This window comes from Eufriesea mexicana, unplaced genomic scaffold (assembly GCF_001483705.2).
Source record: "Eufriesea mexicana isolate 0111107269 unplaced genomic scaffold, ASM148370v2 scaffold422, whole genome shotgun sequence".
In the NCBI taxonomy this organism is placed as follows: Eukaryota; Metazoa; Arthropoda; class Insecta; order Hymenoptera; family Apidae; genus Eufriesea; species Eufriesea mexicana.
Genome location: NW_016908602.1, coordinates 761,242 through 779,954, shown reverse-complemented (window position 1 = coordinate 779,954; position 18,713 = coordinate 761,242). Strand labels below are relative to the sequence as shown.

The window sequence follows — 18,713 nt, the reverse complement described above, 5'->3', positions numbered from 1 at the left end:
TGTCTCAAATCTCGACCGAACGTGTCCAGGTTCTTAAACGACCTGAACTTCTGACCATTCGAGCTGTCCGATGATCGCTTAAACGGGACATCTTTCCATGATAAATGTCCCATCCGATAGTTCGAAACGTCTTCCTTTCTCGGCGATCAGCCTATTATAATGATAAAGACGGAGACGAAGTGCAAGGATACATGGTAATTCGAAAGGACGCTTGTTCGAAGAAGACACGCGAATTCTTGCGACGATGCTGACACAGAATGAAAGCAAGGTCACTGACGTCTGCTTTTGACTAGAAGACATTCTTCAGGGACGACTTTGCGGCCGGGTCATGTTTGCGCAAGCTTTCTGCAAATAGAAAGAACACCGACGTCCAATGGATAGGGGTCTAACTGTCTGTTAACCTTGAACCTTGGCGCACTTTGCATTTCCTCGCGATAAAGGGAGACGACTCCAAGGAGACGCAATTTATCGACGCGATTCGACATCGCTTGAGGAACGCGCAGATGATAGAGACAAATTTGGAAAAATGTTACAACTAGACTATGTTACTTGATGCTTAGTTTCTGGTTAGACGAGGAACTGGTACCTAACAAAACTCGCATGATCAGAACCGATAACAAGGTCAGATCCAAGCTAATTCCCGGTACCCGGTGTTAATTGGTGTTAAATGAAACTGGCACGCGTCGAAACCCCCGGTACCTTTGCTGAATTACGTGCTTCGTGGTCTGTTTGTGATTTAATTAACGTTCCCGTTATTGCAGTTCATAAAAATGTCTTCAACGCAACATTCCGTCGTTCCTGGAATATTTCTAACCGCGAGCCTAAACAGTCCGATCGTCCATTTCGAACGTTTTACGAGCCTCTACCACTCCTCGGGATAGAAAGTGGAAAACTGGATGACTCACGAAACCTCTCCACGTATCAAATGACTTTAAACGTGCCTGGACGTAACTCGCGTACATCGAGTGCGTGTCGTCCGCACGACTGCCGGGGTCAAACGAATTCGACGATGTCGATCGAGATCGGCTCTTGAACGAGCAACGACGAGGCGACTGCGATTCGCCTTCTTCGGGATTTCGCGCGGTCAGCATCGAAGAAAGTCAATAATGTCGATTAAAATCGAACGCTGACCGGTATACACAACATGGAGTCCGCGATAGCGTGTAGCAAGAAAGCCGAGCGCAGGTCTACGCGATCGTCGACCTCGAAGAATCGGTTTTCGTCACGAAACACGCGCTCGGAAGCTTTCTACGCCGGCGTGGAACCGTTATCCGTTCGACGCGCATTGCATAATTCCACCGGCCCAGACCCAGATACAAATTCCGCTCCAAATTCCAGCGGATCGACGGAACGCGTTAGAAGGCATCATACTTCCGGTCGTCCGCGGAACCTGGACCAGAGCATCGGGCCGGAACATAGCCCGAAATCCGGCAAACAACCCAGCCAGGAAACGTATCATACCGTTCCTCGAGACGTCGCGGTGTCTCGAAGAGAGATCCTGCGAAGATGCAGCAAGGAGAAGGAAAGCCCGTCGAAAATGTCCGACGGTTCCCGTCATCGTTGGAAACGAACCGTGGACGTAGACGATAAGGATCAGCAAGAGAGACCTAGAACCCTACCTTCCATCGCTAAGAGATCGCACAAAGATCCCGGAAAGATCGCGCAGTCGACTCTGGGTTACAGAAAGATCTCTAGACAGGACATATTACGCAGACGAGCGAGCGTGGACGTGCCAGTCGGCATCTCTCGCGGAAGAGGCCACGGAGAGGAGAAGGTAGAAAGTTCAGAGGTGAAAGGTGCCACCGCGAAGTCCTCCTCCAGTTTCCCGAAGAATGTCCCGAGGCCGAGAAACCCTGGGTGGGGCAAAGAGGACGAGAGAGAGTCCAGGTCAGTCTGTGATTTCCTGGCAGTCACCAGCAAGCTGCAGGACATTACCCGCGGCCTTGTACCGAGACCGTCGACCTTGCCCAAGATAATTCACGCGTCGAGATCGGCCAGAATCGGTGAGGATTGGGCCAGCCCTAGGCTGGCCAAGGATGCGGTGAGGAAGGAGCCGCCTGTTTACGGGAGAATACGCAGAAGAAAGACCTCGTTGCCGTCCAACGCGGGTACCATCAGGAGTTCCTTGCTGTCACTGAACACGTTGACCAGGTATCCGAAACCTGGCAGCATACACGTGAGAGAAAGGGCTGTGGACGTGGAGTTTCGAACGACTACGAGACATCTACGTGATCCCGTACCTGACACGCCGTACTATTCAGCGACGTTACCTATCGTTGACATGAGAACGAATTCCCAGAGAAATGCGATTTACGCGAAAGTATCTCGAAAAACGTCGAAGGGCCTTCAGAGCCACGATAACAAGACTGATTCGAAAGATGGTGCTGACGGTAGGATCGAGGCTGAGTTAGACTTTGGTCACAGGACCATGTCGCGCAGGAGGATCATCGAGAACACCAGGGACAGCTACGGGGAACAGAGCAGCTCAAAAACCGAAGACTCTGTCGAAATTCAAACAGAATTTCACTCAGAAAGTCATCAGTCGTATCAGAGCAGGGACTTCGACGTATATGGGAGGCAGGAGCTGAACGAGATCCATGCTGATCGATCGAAAGAGACGGACACGGCTGCGACTGGTGGTGACAGACGGGATTCTCGTTCGGAAAGCATCTGGACCAGGTCCAGGGATGCGGCTAAGAGCAGATCGAAGTCTCAAAGCAGGCTGATCGAAAACTTTCGCTCGACTCAACGAGAGATCGGTGCAGCGACCAGGTTGGCGACCACTCTTCCCAGTTATGTGAAAAGTTCGAGAAAGTGTTCGACCGAAAGCCCGCCAGGGATCGGCTGTCAAGGAAAATTGCCCAAGGAATCGGGTATCTCGTCGAAGCAGAGCAAAGAGAGATCCAACTACGTGAAAAAGTCTGCCACCAGTCATGTTAGGGCCTTTAGTGACGCTAATAGCGGCCGATCCAACTCGCCGGTCACGACATCCTCGATTTTTGGATTCTGCACCGGTAAAAGGAAAATTCTATCTTCGTCCAACGGTGCAACGAAGGCTGAAAGTGTCTCGACGTACCCAACGTGGAACGTGGAAACGGTTAGCATCGCCTGGAATCGTTCTGACAGAAAAATTTACACCATAATTGCACGTCCTCGTTAATTCTTTCCCGAAATGGGCATACAGAGAATTCCCGAGATTCTGAATCCGATTCTTAGGATTCTATTTCACCGAATAATCCGTACGCGATCGTGTACGTGGAATTTCTTGGTGGTGCTCGTGAAGAAACTTCGTAATATTTCTATCCCCTTTCTCGAAGCAATTCTTGAGATATTCGAGAGTGCTTTGGTCCCCGGTTATTACCAGAATCGTTGAAACTTTATGGATTAAATACCGCGGCAAAGTGTCTACAAAGTATATCCGTAACAAGGAAACGATCTCCATCATGCTTCCCCACGTTGCTTAACGCAATTTACCGCGTTTAATTTCCCTCGTGGCTTTCCAGGCAAATTTCATTAGAGAACTGTGCTTTTGAATCACGTCATTTTATCATCTCGACTCGCGTGTCACGAAAATATCTCTTTTCCAGGGTGAATTGGTGTGGTTCGACCCTGGTGTCGGCCACGTGTTGCCAGGAGAGGTTCTAGAATATCACAGGGCTGCCAACGTTCTCTCGGTGCAGGCAGTGATCGCTGGAAAGGTATGAAATTAATTTACATTTCCACAGTTGTAAAAACCTCTGGCTGAATGAACGTCGTCGAAACGGAATGACGACTGGAAAGGGGACAGCTCGAAGCGCAAATTATTCGCGATTCAAACGATCAACCGGATAAGTTATGCAAGATCTGTGACACAACCTCGATTATGATGCATGAGGCAGAAACGCGTTCCACGGATCGACGTTTAATGACGGACAGTACGTTTCTTTTCCCGGCTGAATAGGAATCGGATATTTACCGTTCGCCCCGTAGACGGGTTAACAATGAAAGCACGCTACGCGTTATTATCTCCAAGGGATAGAGGAACACGATAGACGTGTGTTAGAGAGTATGCGCTAGTCAACAATACTAGTTGGCCACTTCGAGGCCAAGGAACAACCGGTTATTCTGCATTTCCTTAAAGCGAGACTCGCTTCGGGCGGTCGGTCGACGTTCTTACTATGTTCCATTGACTTTTTTGCCGGGGCAATTTGGCGCAGTAACAATGGCAACTGGCGACTATTACCGTGATGACCCAGGTCTCGGTGTGGGTGGTTGAACATATTTCTATTTATCCAGCTGTTCGTGAAATCTATTTCTAGACTCCGCGTTCGATGCCTGTCATCCGACACATCTGACAGCGAATAGCTCGTAATCGTGGTATCAGCGTGAACACGCAGGGAATATTCCAGAATATTCGTTCGTAGGTTCCAAGAGAATCCTACGGAACTGTGGACATATCTCAAAATACCTCTGCACCACGTTCGATGCTTGTCATCTATGTTTGACAGCGAGTAACATTGATCGCGATATCGACGCGAAGACAAGGAGAATATTGGCAAATATCGAATTCCTGAGCACTATACGAAACTGCGGAGATGTGAGAGTAGCCTTGTACCTCGTTCGCCAAGGTGTCGCAGGAAGAGGAACGAAAGGCGTTGCAAGAGAAACGAGATTTCCGTCGTGGGCACCGACCGGGGTAGTCAAATGCGTCTGGTCCCGGCTAGAAAGTCGAATGAACCGTCGAATGCCGTGCATACTTGCTGAAATACCGCGAAATACTTCCGCGAAAGTGGCCTGAAGTACCTTGGAAAATTACGTCCACCGGCTGACAGAGCGATGTATCGATCCCCGCGTGAAAGTGCATATCGAAAAGGGGCAGCGTGCCGGCTGCTTGCAACACCTTCTTGCACTTTCAAGCTCCAAGGACATTGGCAACAATCTTGTCCCCGGGTTTTTCGCGTTCCCGTCTTTCACTTTCGCGAATTCGCGTTTCTTCCTTCGCGGGTATCTTCTGGGATTGTCCGCGGATCCTTGGTGCGTCAGTGAAGCTATTGACAGATTCCATTTTGGTGAACTCAGTGAAGTAACTGGACGATAATCTCTCGCGGATATCACGGATGTTCGGATGTCTAATTTCTGAGGATCGGTATGATTAACTTTCTAACTGCTGTGTATACATGGCATCGGTATAGGAGTCATGGTCGTGTTTGACACGTGTTTGACAAATGATCCGACTGTCTTATCTGATTCTATATAATAGAAATCTGTGATAATCGATTGGTGTTGTATACAGCAAGCGAAGTAGGAATAAATGGTAGAATCGCTATAATAATTGGTAATCTATCTTCATTTATAGGAAGTTCGGTGCACTTTAGTATTCCAAGGATTAAGCGATCGTGTTTTATTGACAGTAGACGAGAAATCGTTAGGTTTCTTTCCAGGAAAATACTTCAGTCATTGTTCGCTTGAGAAGCTGTTTTACTTCCACGTGATAGGAACTAGTGGCGAGTTACAATAAACAGTTACGCCAGCGTCTGATAATAAAAAAGGGATAATGGGATCTGGATCTTTCGCAATTTTATGTACGCGACAACCGCGAATCGCAGTCGAACAGCTGAACTTATTGTTAGTATCGATTATTTCTCGGTGTGTTGGTGTCCCGTGTATTCGATTCCTTGATGCATTGTCGTGCATTGGTAGCGGAGTCTAGTTCAACGCTGTCCCATTATAGATAGCGATGCACAAAGGCGTAGAAGTGAGACACTTATAATTAACTTTCCATGATTCCACCGTCGCATTTCAGTTCCACTAATTGCGCAATTACTATTAGTATACGTTTAATAATAATAATGATTCCATCGTGTAACGCTGTGATACCCATTCTATAAATACCCCCTAATAACGAGCGAGACATTTCCTTTCTCTAATTGCTTAACAAATTAACAATCTCCCCTTCGTGCGAGCGACTAACGCTTAGAAATTCGACGAGAAAGGGTGGATCGAAAATTAATTCCATTGTGCTGCCGTAATTGATGTTAGAAAATATCCAAGGAAACACGGTTCTCCATAAAAAATGATCCGAGTCGTTAAAGTTGGTCTCGAAATGAATAATGAAAATCTCCCCTTCTCTTGCTGCACGAGGAACTCTAAACTAGCGTAAGAAAGAACGCTTTCAATTCATCATCATAGCACCATGAAGGATTCGAGAGTTCATTAAAACTTCGTAACGGGATCGGTTTCTGTTTACTACGACAGAGCAAGCCGCCAGAACGTTCATATCCTTCCGTGAATCGTGTTCCCCCGTAATCGTAATGCGGCGACGCCAATGGAATTGCAACTGCAAACTCAGGCAACTCGGTATCCGGTTAAGTCTCACGTGAGTGGCTTTCGCGTCTTATGTGAATTCGCGCGAATCTTCCTTTTTTATCGTGCATTCTCTCCGGAGATCGGGTCGCAACCGTCGAGAAAATCGGGCAAAAAGTGGCTGGAAGAAAGACACTGCCAAGAAACTTCTAGCACGATGGATCAAAACAGCCAACTTCGGAGGACTTCTCTTTCGTTCAACAACGAATGGTTGTGAGAAGGAGGAACTCGAAGCAGATCCGTCGATAGCCCTTTTTCTCCGAATAATTTCGCGTCTGGTATCTTGGCAGATGCACCGATGGACGCGGCAGGGGATCATCATGCCGGTATTCCAGTGAGTCGTCGAAAATTGGAACCGTCCTCCTCGAACTTGGCTGCCCCCTCGGACACAGTGAATCCAGTTTGCAACGATGGCGACTGCACGGACGAGCTTTATCTCGATTCGAGGATGGAACTGGACAGATGTTCCGCGACATACCAGTGTCAGAAATTTGTCACGGAGTCGCACGATGTTCCTGCTCAAAAATCAAGGTTACGCTGGAAGGAAAGTGTCTTCGACTGCAAGGACGAGGATGCACGCTTGTGCTCGACGCAGGACGACTTGGTCAAAAGGCATTACGGAACGAAGAGAGAGGCGTTGAAGAATTTAATATCGACTTCTGACCGTCAAGATTTTAGCGATGACGTTGTCGAGGAATCCCATGATGGCTCGACTGACTACTCCAAGGCCTCGTTCGCGTTGCCTCGAGAGTTTTTTCGGGTCTATCCGAGGGATGACGACGACAATGACAGTAGCAGGTTTTCGAGGAGGCAAGCTACAGGGAGGAGAACGAGGTCCAACGAGGCAACCTTGAGGCCGAAGATAAAGAGGACGCCGGAAACCTTGGCGTACCTCTGCATTCTTGTAATCGTCGAAAATGTAATGCGGTGCGAAAAAATATCCGAAATTATTCCTACGAATGCTAGCATTAATATTATTCTTTAATGTTAAAAAGAATAATCATAAATGGTAAATAATAATTGGTAATCGAGGATGGAGTCACAGATTAAATTATCGTTTAGAGATTTACGCTGACCGCGAGAATAGCTCGTTAATCGATCTTGCTATGTTTCAGCCTCAAATCTTCACCCTCACTAATCTGAATGGAGTGAAACCAAGGCAGGATCTTGGGCAAAATGGAGTCGAAGATATGATCCAGTTGACGTGAGTTTTATACTGAGTATTTTATAATTAGGCAATTATCTCGAGCATCCAAATAAAATAAAAATTGTCAAATTAACGAAGTAAGGAAAGTATTTAATGATACTGTGATTAAAATTGCAGTGACTTGAACGAAGCTTCTCTATTATGGAACCTGAAGATTCGATACGACAAGGAGCTAATATACGTACGTTTTCTACTATTTTCTACTGATATCTTTCTCCCTCGATTTGGAATGTTATTAAGATCCGATTAACAATTTTTAAAAACGACAGACCTATACGGGAAGCATCCTAGTGGCGGTGAATCCTTATAAGATGTTCGACATTTACGGCCTGGACCAAGTAAAACTCTACGAAGGACGAATACTTGGCACCTTGCCTCCGTAAGTAACAAACATCCCATTTATAACCAAAGTGTCAAGAAAGTAATGAATTCAATCTCGTACGGAGACACGTACAGTTTCAATTTTACGGAATAATACTTCTTTTCTCATTTGTACAATACGTTTTTTTCTATCGTACCATACGATATTTTATATTAATGGAACGAATTTCACGATGCAATTGCAGTCATCTGTTTGCCGTGGGTTCGTCGGCGTATAGTCAAGTGACTGCAGCAAATAACGCCAGCGCGAATCAAGTGGTTGTTATTTCCGGTGAATCCGGTTCGGGAAAAACGGAATCCACGAAACTCGTAATGCAGTATCTAGCCGCTGTTAATCGTGCACCGAACAATCTCGTTACCGAACAAATTCTCGAGGCGACGCCCTTGCTGGAGAGCTTCGGCAACGCGAAAACTCCGAGGAACGATAACAGCAGCAGATTTGGCAAATACCTCGAAGTTTATTTTAGAGAGTAAGTATCGAGAAATTTAATCCTCGCTACAATAAATTCCAACTTGGTTGCAAAATTCGAGAACTTCTTCTCTTTGAATAACAGTATCAAAGAAGCAGATATACCCATTTACTGTCGTGCACAGAACAATTATCCGAAGCTTTTGTTTCAATTGATAAAATATTCGTACTGACTCTGAATTATTTTCAGTGGAGTCATCGTAGGAGGAAGAATAACCCAGTATCTCCTAGAAAAAAGTAGAATAGTCACGCAAGCACCAGAAGAAAGGAACTATCACGTGTTCTACGAGCTCCTGGCCGGTCTCGACCAGCAACTCAGGGATAAGTATGGTTTGCTGACCCCGGATAAATACTTCTATCTCAACCAGGTTACTAACTCTTACAAAACTGAAACTAACATCGTATAATGTATGTGTAAATCACCCGAGTCAAACGACTTCGATTTACCAGGGTGGAAACTGCGAGATCGATGGCAAGAGTGACACCCAAGACTTCAAAGCCCTTCTATCAGCGATGCAAGTGCTAGGCTTCACGTCCGAGGAACAAGACACTATTTTCAAAATCCTCGCCAGCGTTCTACACCTTGGAAACGTGTATTTTCATCGGAAGCAGATGAGGCATGGCCAAGAGGGTGTCGAAGTCGGTTCTGACGCCGAGATTCGCTGGGCGGCTCATCTCCTTCAAGTCAACTCCGATGGAATCATTAGAGCACTCACGACCAAAACGACGGTAAGTCGGTGGAACGAGTCGATGAACACTGTTCAGGACTTGCATCTCATCGAAGGATAATCGAAGAATAATCGAAGGCTAATGGAAGCATAATCGAGTTCGTTCAATTTCAGGAAGCAAGAAACGAGAGAGTGTTCACGGCGCTGAACATAGACCAGGCTCTGGATGCCAGAGACGCCTTCGCCAAGGCTTTGTACAGTTCCTTGTTTTCCTGGTTGGTCGCTCGCGTTAATCACATAGTGTACAAAGGGACCAAGCAGACAGCCGCGATCTCGATACTCGACATATTCGGCTTCGAGAATTTCACGGAGAATAGCCTGGAGCAACTGTGCATCAATTACGCCAACGAGAACCTACAGTTCTATTTCAACAAGCATATCTTCAAGCTGGAGCAGCAGGAGTATGCGAAGGAAAAAATCGACTGGACGACGATTAATTACACTGTGAGTGCAAGTTGCCGGATCTTGACGATTAATCGGTCCGATTATTTTTGTAAATAAGTCGCTGAATTTTGTATCGCGGAAGATACGATTCTTAGCTTTCTCGATATCGATACTCGGTGTAGGATAATTAATCGTTTCTTCCGATTGCTCCGGGGAACTAAGGAAATTTTCGTTCGATACACAGGATAACCTACCGGTGATACACCTTATCGCCAAGAAACCAGTCGGGATTCTCCACCTTCTGGACGACGAGAGCAATTTTCCTAAAGCGACTGATCTCTCCTTCTTAGAAAAATGCCATTACAATCACGCCTTGAGCGAATTGTACTCGAGGCCGAGAATGAACTCCGCGGAGTTTGCGATTAAACACTATGCTGGCCAAGTTTGGTACAACGTCGAAGGTTTCTTGGATAAAAACAGAGACACGCTGAGACCAGACGTGGTGGAGTTATTGATAAGCAGCAAAATATCCGTGAGTTGTTCTCCATTTCAGGAGTAGGATGCTTCGTTAGGAGACTCGTTAAAACTTTGATCAATTAACGATTCCTTTTCAGATGGTGAGCAAGATGTTCCAGCATGTAAGGACCACCCACGAGGCTAACAAAACCATGAACAAACCGAATGGTAGATTCGTAACCATGAAACCAAGGACTCCAACCGTGTCTGCTCGTTTTCACGACAGCTTGCAGCAGCTTCTGGATTCCATGTCTCAGTAAGAATGTTTCAAATTTCTCTCAAACTTGAGACATTACTCTGTTCGATGTTCTACTTCTTGGTCAGGCAATGGGGTATTAGAAAAAATTATGCAATTTCGTGCGAGGTTCGTACAAGACTTTCACGAACAAATTTCTAGCGTTAATACGATAGCATTGAGCAGAATTTAAAATTTAATGAGATTTCACTTCCTCGAGTTTCTATACGAAATTTGAAATTCATCTCCCGGATGAACCACAGTTCTTACATTTTACAGTTCTTCGAACCGTTCCTTGGTCGTTTCAGATGCAACCCGTGGTTCGTAAGGTGCATCAAGCCGAACACGGAGAAGGCGCCAATGAAATTCGACATGCCCTGTGTGCTGGAGCAATTACGGTACACAGGGATGCTCGAGACGATTCGTATTCGAAAAACTGGTTACCCGGTCCGACTTCTTTTTGGACATTTCGTCGACCGATACAGATACCTGGTTTCCACGCACCTGCCTAGAGGAGCGCCGAATAAGGAGCTTTGCCGCATAATTTTGGACAAAGCTGCACCGAAGGAAGCGCAGTCTCAGTATCAGCTTGGTCTTACTAGAGTATTTCTGCGGGAATCCTTGGAGAGAACGTTGGAATACAATAGAGCACTGATTTTGGAAAGGGCTGCCATAACTGTACAAAGGTAATATAAATTTCAATCGTGACAAAAATTATCACTGTGAATATTTACAAGAACATTCATTATAGAAATTTTTGTAACCGACTAATTACTTTACTAATTAATTAAAGATATGTAGCGTATAATTATAACTATTATCCGACTATATAGATATACCAGAGGGTTCCTTGCAAGGAGGAGGTTCCTCAACATCTCAAGAAGCACCGTGCTGATCCAAGCTGTTTATCGCGGCTATCGCGAGAGGAAGAAGTTCAAGTTGTTGAAGAAAGGTGTACTCATGGCGCAGAAGATATACAGGGGAAAGAAGCAGCGTGAAAAGTTCACAGTGCTGAAAGAGGAGATGGCGAAGAGAGCGGAAATCGAACGTGCCAGTAAAGAAAGAGCTAAAGCGAAGCAGCAGAGAGAGGAACAAGAAAGGACATCTAGAGCTGTGGCCGGTGTTAATCACTTGCTGAACTTGCCTTCATCTATAGCAAACTCGACGGTATATACTGAAACAACATTTAATTTTATTAGAATAATTAGATTTGGAATTAAATAAGGAGCGAAAATTTCAAGAAATTATTCATTACCATTAACAGTTCGTATGCCTATCGTTCCAGATTGGCAGCCCACGCACACGGAGAGGAACCTTCTAAAAGTGGTCGGTCAAGTGATACCCATGCACCACAATTACAGTCTTCCAAACGACATCGATCAACATCAATTCTCCAAGTTCACGAACATCTACTTCAAGAGTCACATCTTTGGCATGAAACGGGAACCTATAAAGACACCGTTCCTGGCGAAGGCTCGAGATCAAGATTACACGGACTCTCTGATGATCTTCAAGATGATCCTTCGTTTCATGAACGAGAACAACTTGAGCGGCAAGAGGGAACAGGCATTGGGTGATTATATCGTGAACAAAGGAATCGTCAACGAGAAACTGCGAGACGAGATCTTATGTCAACTAGCCAATCAAACATGGAAGAACGAAAACGACGCGAATAAGGAAAGAGGATGGCTGCTGTTATCGAACTGCCTGTCAGCCTTTCAGCCTAGTCCCACTCTGTTCAAGTATCTTCTTAAATATGTATCTGATCATGCATACGACGGCTATAAAGCTTATTGCCAGAGAAAACTTTTGCAAGGAGAGAGAACTATATTTAGAATAATGAGTAACAACCAACAAATCGTTCATCATATACCGAGGAACTACCCTCCTTGCGTATTGGAATGGAGAGCTAATAGAAATCGTGTTCACATGGCTTTAGGTGTAGGATTTTATGACGGTAAGTTGGCTTCGAATTAAACAAAATTGACACATCCTTGGTCTCGTATCATCCAAAGATTTTTAATTTCTCCCTAGACACGACAATACGTATGTCGAAAGTGAAAATACGTTACATTACACCCCTGTACGTTAAGGCTATTTTACAAGTGAAAATTATTATTAATTATCAATTATTAATTGCTTTCAGGTGAAACGGTCACCTGTGCGGTGGACTCTTGGACAACCTGTGAAGAACTAGCTAACCTAGCCGTTCATAATCACGGTGTCGACAATTCTGGATGGACAATTACCTTGTGGAATCAATTGGATGGCCCAGACGCCATTGTAACAGAGACCAATGGCTTCGACTATGTCTTAGATTTAATTTCAGAGATGGAACTAGCACCGGCCTTCCCTGCTGCTAAACACATGTTCCTGGAACAGCGAAAGAACAGCTTCCCCCCTATTAAAAAGAGAGAAGTGAGTACACAAGTGTTTGCAGTAATCAGTTTTACGGCGCTTAATGGTACAATAAAATTCACCGTGGTTTATTTAGCACGCTCACATAATTCGAGAGCTAGAGCAGGAAATAGAACCACCGGTTCTAAAAACGTTCCAGCCCCTTGAGCGGAAACCAGTACCGAAGGTTATGGATAAACCTGTCGAACCAGAAATTCAATCGCCGAGAAGACCGGCTGTTCCTCCACCGCAGCCGCCTGTCACGAAGCCATCGGTAAATTACATTTTCTTAATTTGTTTAAGACTATTCGTCCACGCAATAAATTATCCCTGCGATACCAACAATTTTTCCCCGACTTTTTAAACCTGCAAATCGTGGAAAGTGAAGATTATGAACTTCGAAGAACCAAACTTAGACCGACGGTCTAAGAGTACTCGTTCAACATTTATCAACTGGTTCGCAGGTACGGAAACAATCTCACGAGGCTATGTTAGAGAGCACAACGGAGACTGGTCTGTCGCGCAAATCCGCTCTGAACGACAGATACTTCGAGAAGGAGAAGCAACGTAGCCGTAGTCTGGACAATCTGCTTCAACCCGAAGTGGTGTCCTCTCCGGTGAAATTAGCTACCCTCGGATTATCCTCGTCGAAATTGAACGAACGCTACCACAGCCTGGAAAGAATCGGCGAAACATCCGCTGTGAGCAACGTGGAGTATATGACGAGGAACGAAATCGCGCAGGAGAGAAAGTACAGCAGGATCACCAGGACAACCGAACCGAACATCGAAGAGGAAGACTTGACGATCGACTTCGAGTATCCTGACATCCAATCGGTTAGTCAAACTGGAAGGTCTGAAGATGACAAGAGTAGTTACATCAGGTCGCAGACTAGGTTTATCAAATCTCAATATCCTGGTGAGTAATATCAAGTGGTGGATGAAGGGAAAAAATGTTTGTTTAAACCAAATCGATGTTTAGATCTCTAAAGGGGTTATCTTGTCGTTAGGACGAATAAAAGTAATTATTTCTCTAATTGGAAGGTAAACGAGCACTGCCAGGTAGCCAATCGAGTCGTGCCTATATCGAGAAGAGCGAATACGGTGTCAAGTCCTCGGCCATGTCTGACACGAGCGAAGCTCCTTCCCTGGCGTCGCACGTGAGACGAGTCAGGGTACCTAGTCAAGCGTCAGACGTGGATCAGTTCCTGGACGAGCTGTTTATGCCGGTTCTGGATGGGAACTTGGACGAGTTGTCTGACGCCAGGAGCCTGGCTGCTAGTATTAAAGGTACAAAGGATGACAGGTCACAAAGCGGTGCCATAATCCTTGAGAATTTAGAGAAGCACTTGGAGAATCAGGGACAGGTAAAAGAACTGAAAACTGTGGAAGATTTCATCGAAACGATGATAAAGCGCGACGAGAATGAAATCATCACAGCGAAAGAATTATCTGCGAAGATCAAAGGCGGCGGAAATATGGATATACCGAATCAGAACGCGAGTTTTAACTTTGGTGGCATTACGCCGGGGATGATGTCGCCGCCGATGATGATGCCGATGTTCAGTGCACCGCAGCAAGTGCCCCCAGCGCAGAGTACCAATATGAACATGGGTCCTGGATTCATGCCGATACCGATTTACAGCATGCAGGGGCTGAGTCTTCCACAGTACCCGAATTCACCGCCTAGTCAGAACAACGACATGATGGCTTATCAACAGAACTTGCAGAGAGCGTTTCTGCAGAGTGCCATGGCGCAGAATATACAAATCCAACAACAGTTGTTGGCGCAAAATCAGGCCTTGCAACAGCTGCTTGTGCAGAGTCCTCAAAATTCGTCGCAGCAGCCGGTGAGAAATTATTTGCCAGATAGTAATCACCAACAATGATATAATGAACATTGAAAAATCTTTTAGACTATTTTCTGGGACAAATAACTTTTTTCAAATTTATTTTCACTGCATTTGGATCGCATCAAAAATAGCATCAGAATTTGGTGACTGTCAAATGTTTTCTATCGTACAGTTATGAAGATTTTACGAAAATGACTCCTGAATGGAATTCTGAATTTTCACTATAATTCTAGACGAAAGTATAATTCTTCCAACCTTGTCCCATGAAATAATCACAAGAACATAAAGCAAACACGTCCCGAACACACGATCACGATACACCGTGTAAAGACAGGATACACTTCGATACTTGATTAAATACTTTTCCCCATACACAGCATTATCTTATCGCACAATAATACTGACGGATGTCGTAACATCTGCATAAGCTGAGAATTGCATGTTAAATGTCATCACAGCGAATGGATAGCCGTCATTTCGTGCGTCACTTTCACGATCACATAACTAGTACTAACACGATCGGTATTGCGCAACACTGCACGAACAGCTTCAGTGTTTGCGATCACTCACGATAGAAATCATGTCCTTCCGGGACAATCCTGTGGGTTTCTGAGCCGCATCGCGGCATGGGTGTGTGTTTCCAGGGCACGGTGTTGTCCGCAGGCCCCTCCAGTATGAATCTTGTCCCCCCAGCCCCCCAAAACGGTGCCCAAATGGGGCCCAATGATTCTATTGGACGCTACTCCAAGGTACCTACTCATTTCATCTAACGAATAAAACTGTCGATCGAGTCGCGTCGGTGATTACTTGGACTGATTTAAGTTTCTCGATTGATCGATTTCTCGAAAACGCGAGTTATAAATGTTGTAACATACGTTGACAAAATTAACTGGTTATGGGACGAATTCGATAAGTCGAGTGGTACAGTGGTGTGGGAGAATGTGGGTTCAAGAAACACTCGTTGATCAAACAGTTTGCTGATAATTTCGTATTACGAAGCATAGTAATTAAATTTGATGATTGTTTGAGTAGTTAATGACTGGCACAGTTTACGAGGAGTAGTCTGTAATTACTCGCTGCTCATATTAGAAGGTCGTATTACGACGGTCTAAAAAGGAGATAAAATCCATCCAATGATGAGTCACTTTCCTTTGCAAGTCAAGAATCGCGTTTGCCTTTCTCTCATACACGTGAAAAATGTTATTTCCAAAGAACTGAGAAAGAACGCTAGAAGTGCGCAAGATTCATGTGAGTCTACAATTTTTCACAGCACTGTACATAGCAGCACAGAAAAAGATCATTTCGGGCATGTCTGTAATTCGTTACGTTGTAAAATACTTTAGAAATGATTCAGAACTTGACTAAATACCATCATATTTAGAGAAATGTACCGTAGAATTTTTTCCAATTACCAAAGGGACGAAAATCATAGAACGAAATGCGAAATTATTAGGTATCCTTTCGAGAGCCAGAGGATGGCGAACTTTGGTCGACAGAGAAACAAGGGGCGCCAGCACAGTCATCGGCTAATAATCAGCGGCAGGAAATGACGGTGAAAGCTCAAATTCATCGATCCCAAAGTCCACCGCGGAAAAACTCTGAGAGTGTCAGGAAAACTAGCGTGGAATACGCGGTGAGAAAAGTTAGCGTCGACAGAAAAGTTGGTGACAAGAAGTCATCGACTGTCACGGATCCTAAGAGGCCAAACACGAACAAGAACAACGTACAAAGCAATTTCACGAACGTGTTGAGCGAATTAAAAAATCGTAAGAGCAGCGTGGACAGTAATTTATCGAATTCGAGCAACAACAAGGGTGTACCACCACCGCCGCCGATGCCACCACCCCTGGAATCTCACGATCCTTCGGAATCGAGGCCTTTCCTCGACCCCTATGGCAGAGCAAAGACAGTTCGAATTGGCAAATGGAGGTGAACTATTTAAATCACCGAAATCGCATTAAATTTCTATTTCTTCTCGACCGTGTCACTGACAATTGGTCTTCGAACTTATTTCAGATGGCCTCCACCGAGTGACTCGAACGAGAATCAGAGTCAAGACAGCTTCATAGAGTTCAAAATGCGTCAGCAGCAACAGCAGCGTAAGATCACGCCTCAGTATCAAGAATACAATCAGGGTGACGGTGAACCGATCACAGAGGGTGGTGTAGAGTGGGAGGAATTTGAAATTGAGAATATCGTGGAAAATAACGAGAAGGCAGTGGTGACTCATGCACCGCCTCCACTTATCAAACACGAAAATGGATATAAAGAAGAAGGGGAAAAGAAGAAGAAGAAGTCAAAGTGCGATGGTTTTCCTAATTACGTAATTTTCTATCAAGCTTAATGACGATCCTCTAACGTTTGACCGATGTTTCCTCAGATCTGGATTAGAGGTAGGTGCACAGAGGCCATCTCCGGGAAGTATAGGGAAACTGAAGCTCAGTTCAGAAATGAGGCAAAGATTGGAAAAGGTAACGGCAAATCATAGCGTGAGATCCACGAAAACCACCGAGAAACCTGCTCTTCCACGCGAAGATGGTAAAGTGAAACGCTTAGAGGACAACAGGAAACTTCTTCTTGAACAGCAGTTAGGTAATTTCTCAGCAGATTCGATAATTGAAAAATTAATATGCATGATTTAGTAATATTCTTTGGCATCCTAAAGGAGGACGCTGGGACGATTATGCATCCACGGCTGATGACACGCAAAGCGTGACTTCGAAAGGCACGACGGACATGATGACTCAAGCGCAAGTTGTCAGAACGCAGATCGAAAGAATGGAGAGGCCTGTGCCACCTCCGCTTCCGGTCACACCTCCGCAACCCCCAAGTCCACGAGGTGGAAGCATGTACAGCAATAGGTATTCTCCTCTGTCTTTTTATCATCGCTTGTTACCATGCTTAAAACACTACATTTCTATTTCTATGAGTTCATCATTTCACTATGCTTGAACGCTTAATTCGGTACCGCGTTAATTAAAAATTCAGAAATCAGAAATAAATCCAATTTCGAGTTCTAATGATTTCAAAAGTAGATTAATCCCATCTGTATTAACTCTGCCCAGTCAATCGGGAGTACCACAACCCAGATCACCTCCAGCCCCAGTCGAACCAAAAACACGAGATTCCTTCAGAACATCCCCCGACTCGGAGGCCTTCGATCACTTTACCAAGACCCAACGCGACATGTTCAGCCAAAGCCGAGACATATTTGCATCCCAGCAGCATCTGAGAGAAAATCACGAGTACAGAAACGACTTCGACAAGTCCCGATCTCAGGATCAGAAGTCCAAAGACTTTTATGGAAAGGACAGCACAGACATAGCCAGTTCAGCCAGAGACAGAAGTTCCGACTTTGACTCTCGTCGTGACTTGAACTCAGACATCTTCGATCCGAAATACGCTAGGGATATATTCGAGAACTCGAATTCTAAGAGAGATCCATTTGGAATGACCAGAGACGTGTCGCCAAAATCGAGAGACAGCTTTGGTATGCCATCATCGCGAGACTTTGGTCTAATGCCGAATACGAGGGAATCCTTCGCGGCTGCTCGGCAAAGTTTCAAGAAATTAGATCGAGACGTTGACAGGAGATCTAGCGTTGCCTCTACTCATCGTACAGACAAGATGGAGAGGATCGAGATCGAGGAATGGCCCGAGTTCCTCAGACCAGTAATGCCACCAGCGGAGAAGCCAGAGATAGAAAAGGTCCAAGAGGTAGTGAACACTAAGCTCTATCCTCAGACGTCCACTGCTCATTTCACGTATAACAGAGTCACCTGGACGCTGAGGGTGAAGAAGGAAGTGTTTGCACCTAACGAAACCTTGAACAGCCCTCTGGCCCTTCATCTGGTATTCTGTCAAGTTGCTTACGACGTTCTTGCTACGTCTAGCATCCGAATCACGAAAGACGATAGGCAAAATATGCTAAAGATGTTGGACAATTATGGCATCACTCTGGATAATCTGCAGAGCACTCAGCACAAGATCACTATCAAGAAGAACGTCGTGGACATGGCCAAACAATGGCCACTGTACTTCGCCAGGATATTCCCAGTATCGGTAGGTTCAATAATTTGCTATCGATTAAAGTATACCAAGTTTGGCAAGATCGTTTCGTATTTACGTCAGTTGCGGCTAGTTATACGTAATAATCACCTTGCATGGTATTTATACATGGTTAATCACACGTTTCGGCATTC

General features: G+C 45.2%; 1 protein-coding gene across 1 annotated transcript in view; it reads left to right on the top strand.

Moving 5' to 3' along the window:
- The first annotated feature begins 1,144 nt into the window (after positions 1–1,144).
- The window catches only part of Myo10A (unconventional myosin 10A), a 47,168-nt gene continuing 29,599 nt past the window's right edge, over positions 1,145–18,713 (top strand). The window contains 25 exon segments of the mRNA XM_017897078.1: positions 1,145–3,097; positions 3,588–3,698; positions 7,458–7,546; positions 7,667–7,730; positions 7,819–7,928; positions 8,116–8,400; positions 8,590–8,767; positions 8,850–9,128; positions 9,242–9,571; positions 9,756–10,043; positions 10,126–10,283; positions 10,571–10,948; positions 11,096–11,391; positions 11,394–11,429; positions 11,548–12,219; positions 12,409–12,680; positions 12,757–12,933; positions 13,124–13,577; positions 13,703–14,508; positions 15,156–15,260; positions 15,965–16,440; positions 16,528–16,812; positions 16,892–17,103; positions 17,177–17,372; positions 17,577–18,573. Of these exon segments, the coding sequence (XP_017752567.1) occupies positions 1,145–3,097; positions 3,588–3,698; positions 7,458–7,546; positions 7,667–7,730; positions 7,819–7,928; positions 8,116–8,400; positions 8,590–8,767; positions 8,850–9,128; positions 9,242–9,571; positions 9,756–10,043; positions 10,126–10,283; positions 10,571–10,948; positions 11,096–11,391; positions 11,394–11,429; positions 11,548–12,219; positions 12,409–12,680; positions 12,757–12,933; positions 13,124–13,577; positions 13,703–14,508; positions 15,156–15,260; positions 15,965–16,440; positions 16,528–16,812; positions 16,892–17,103; positions 17,177–17,372; positions 17,577–18,573 (9,207 nt within the window).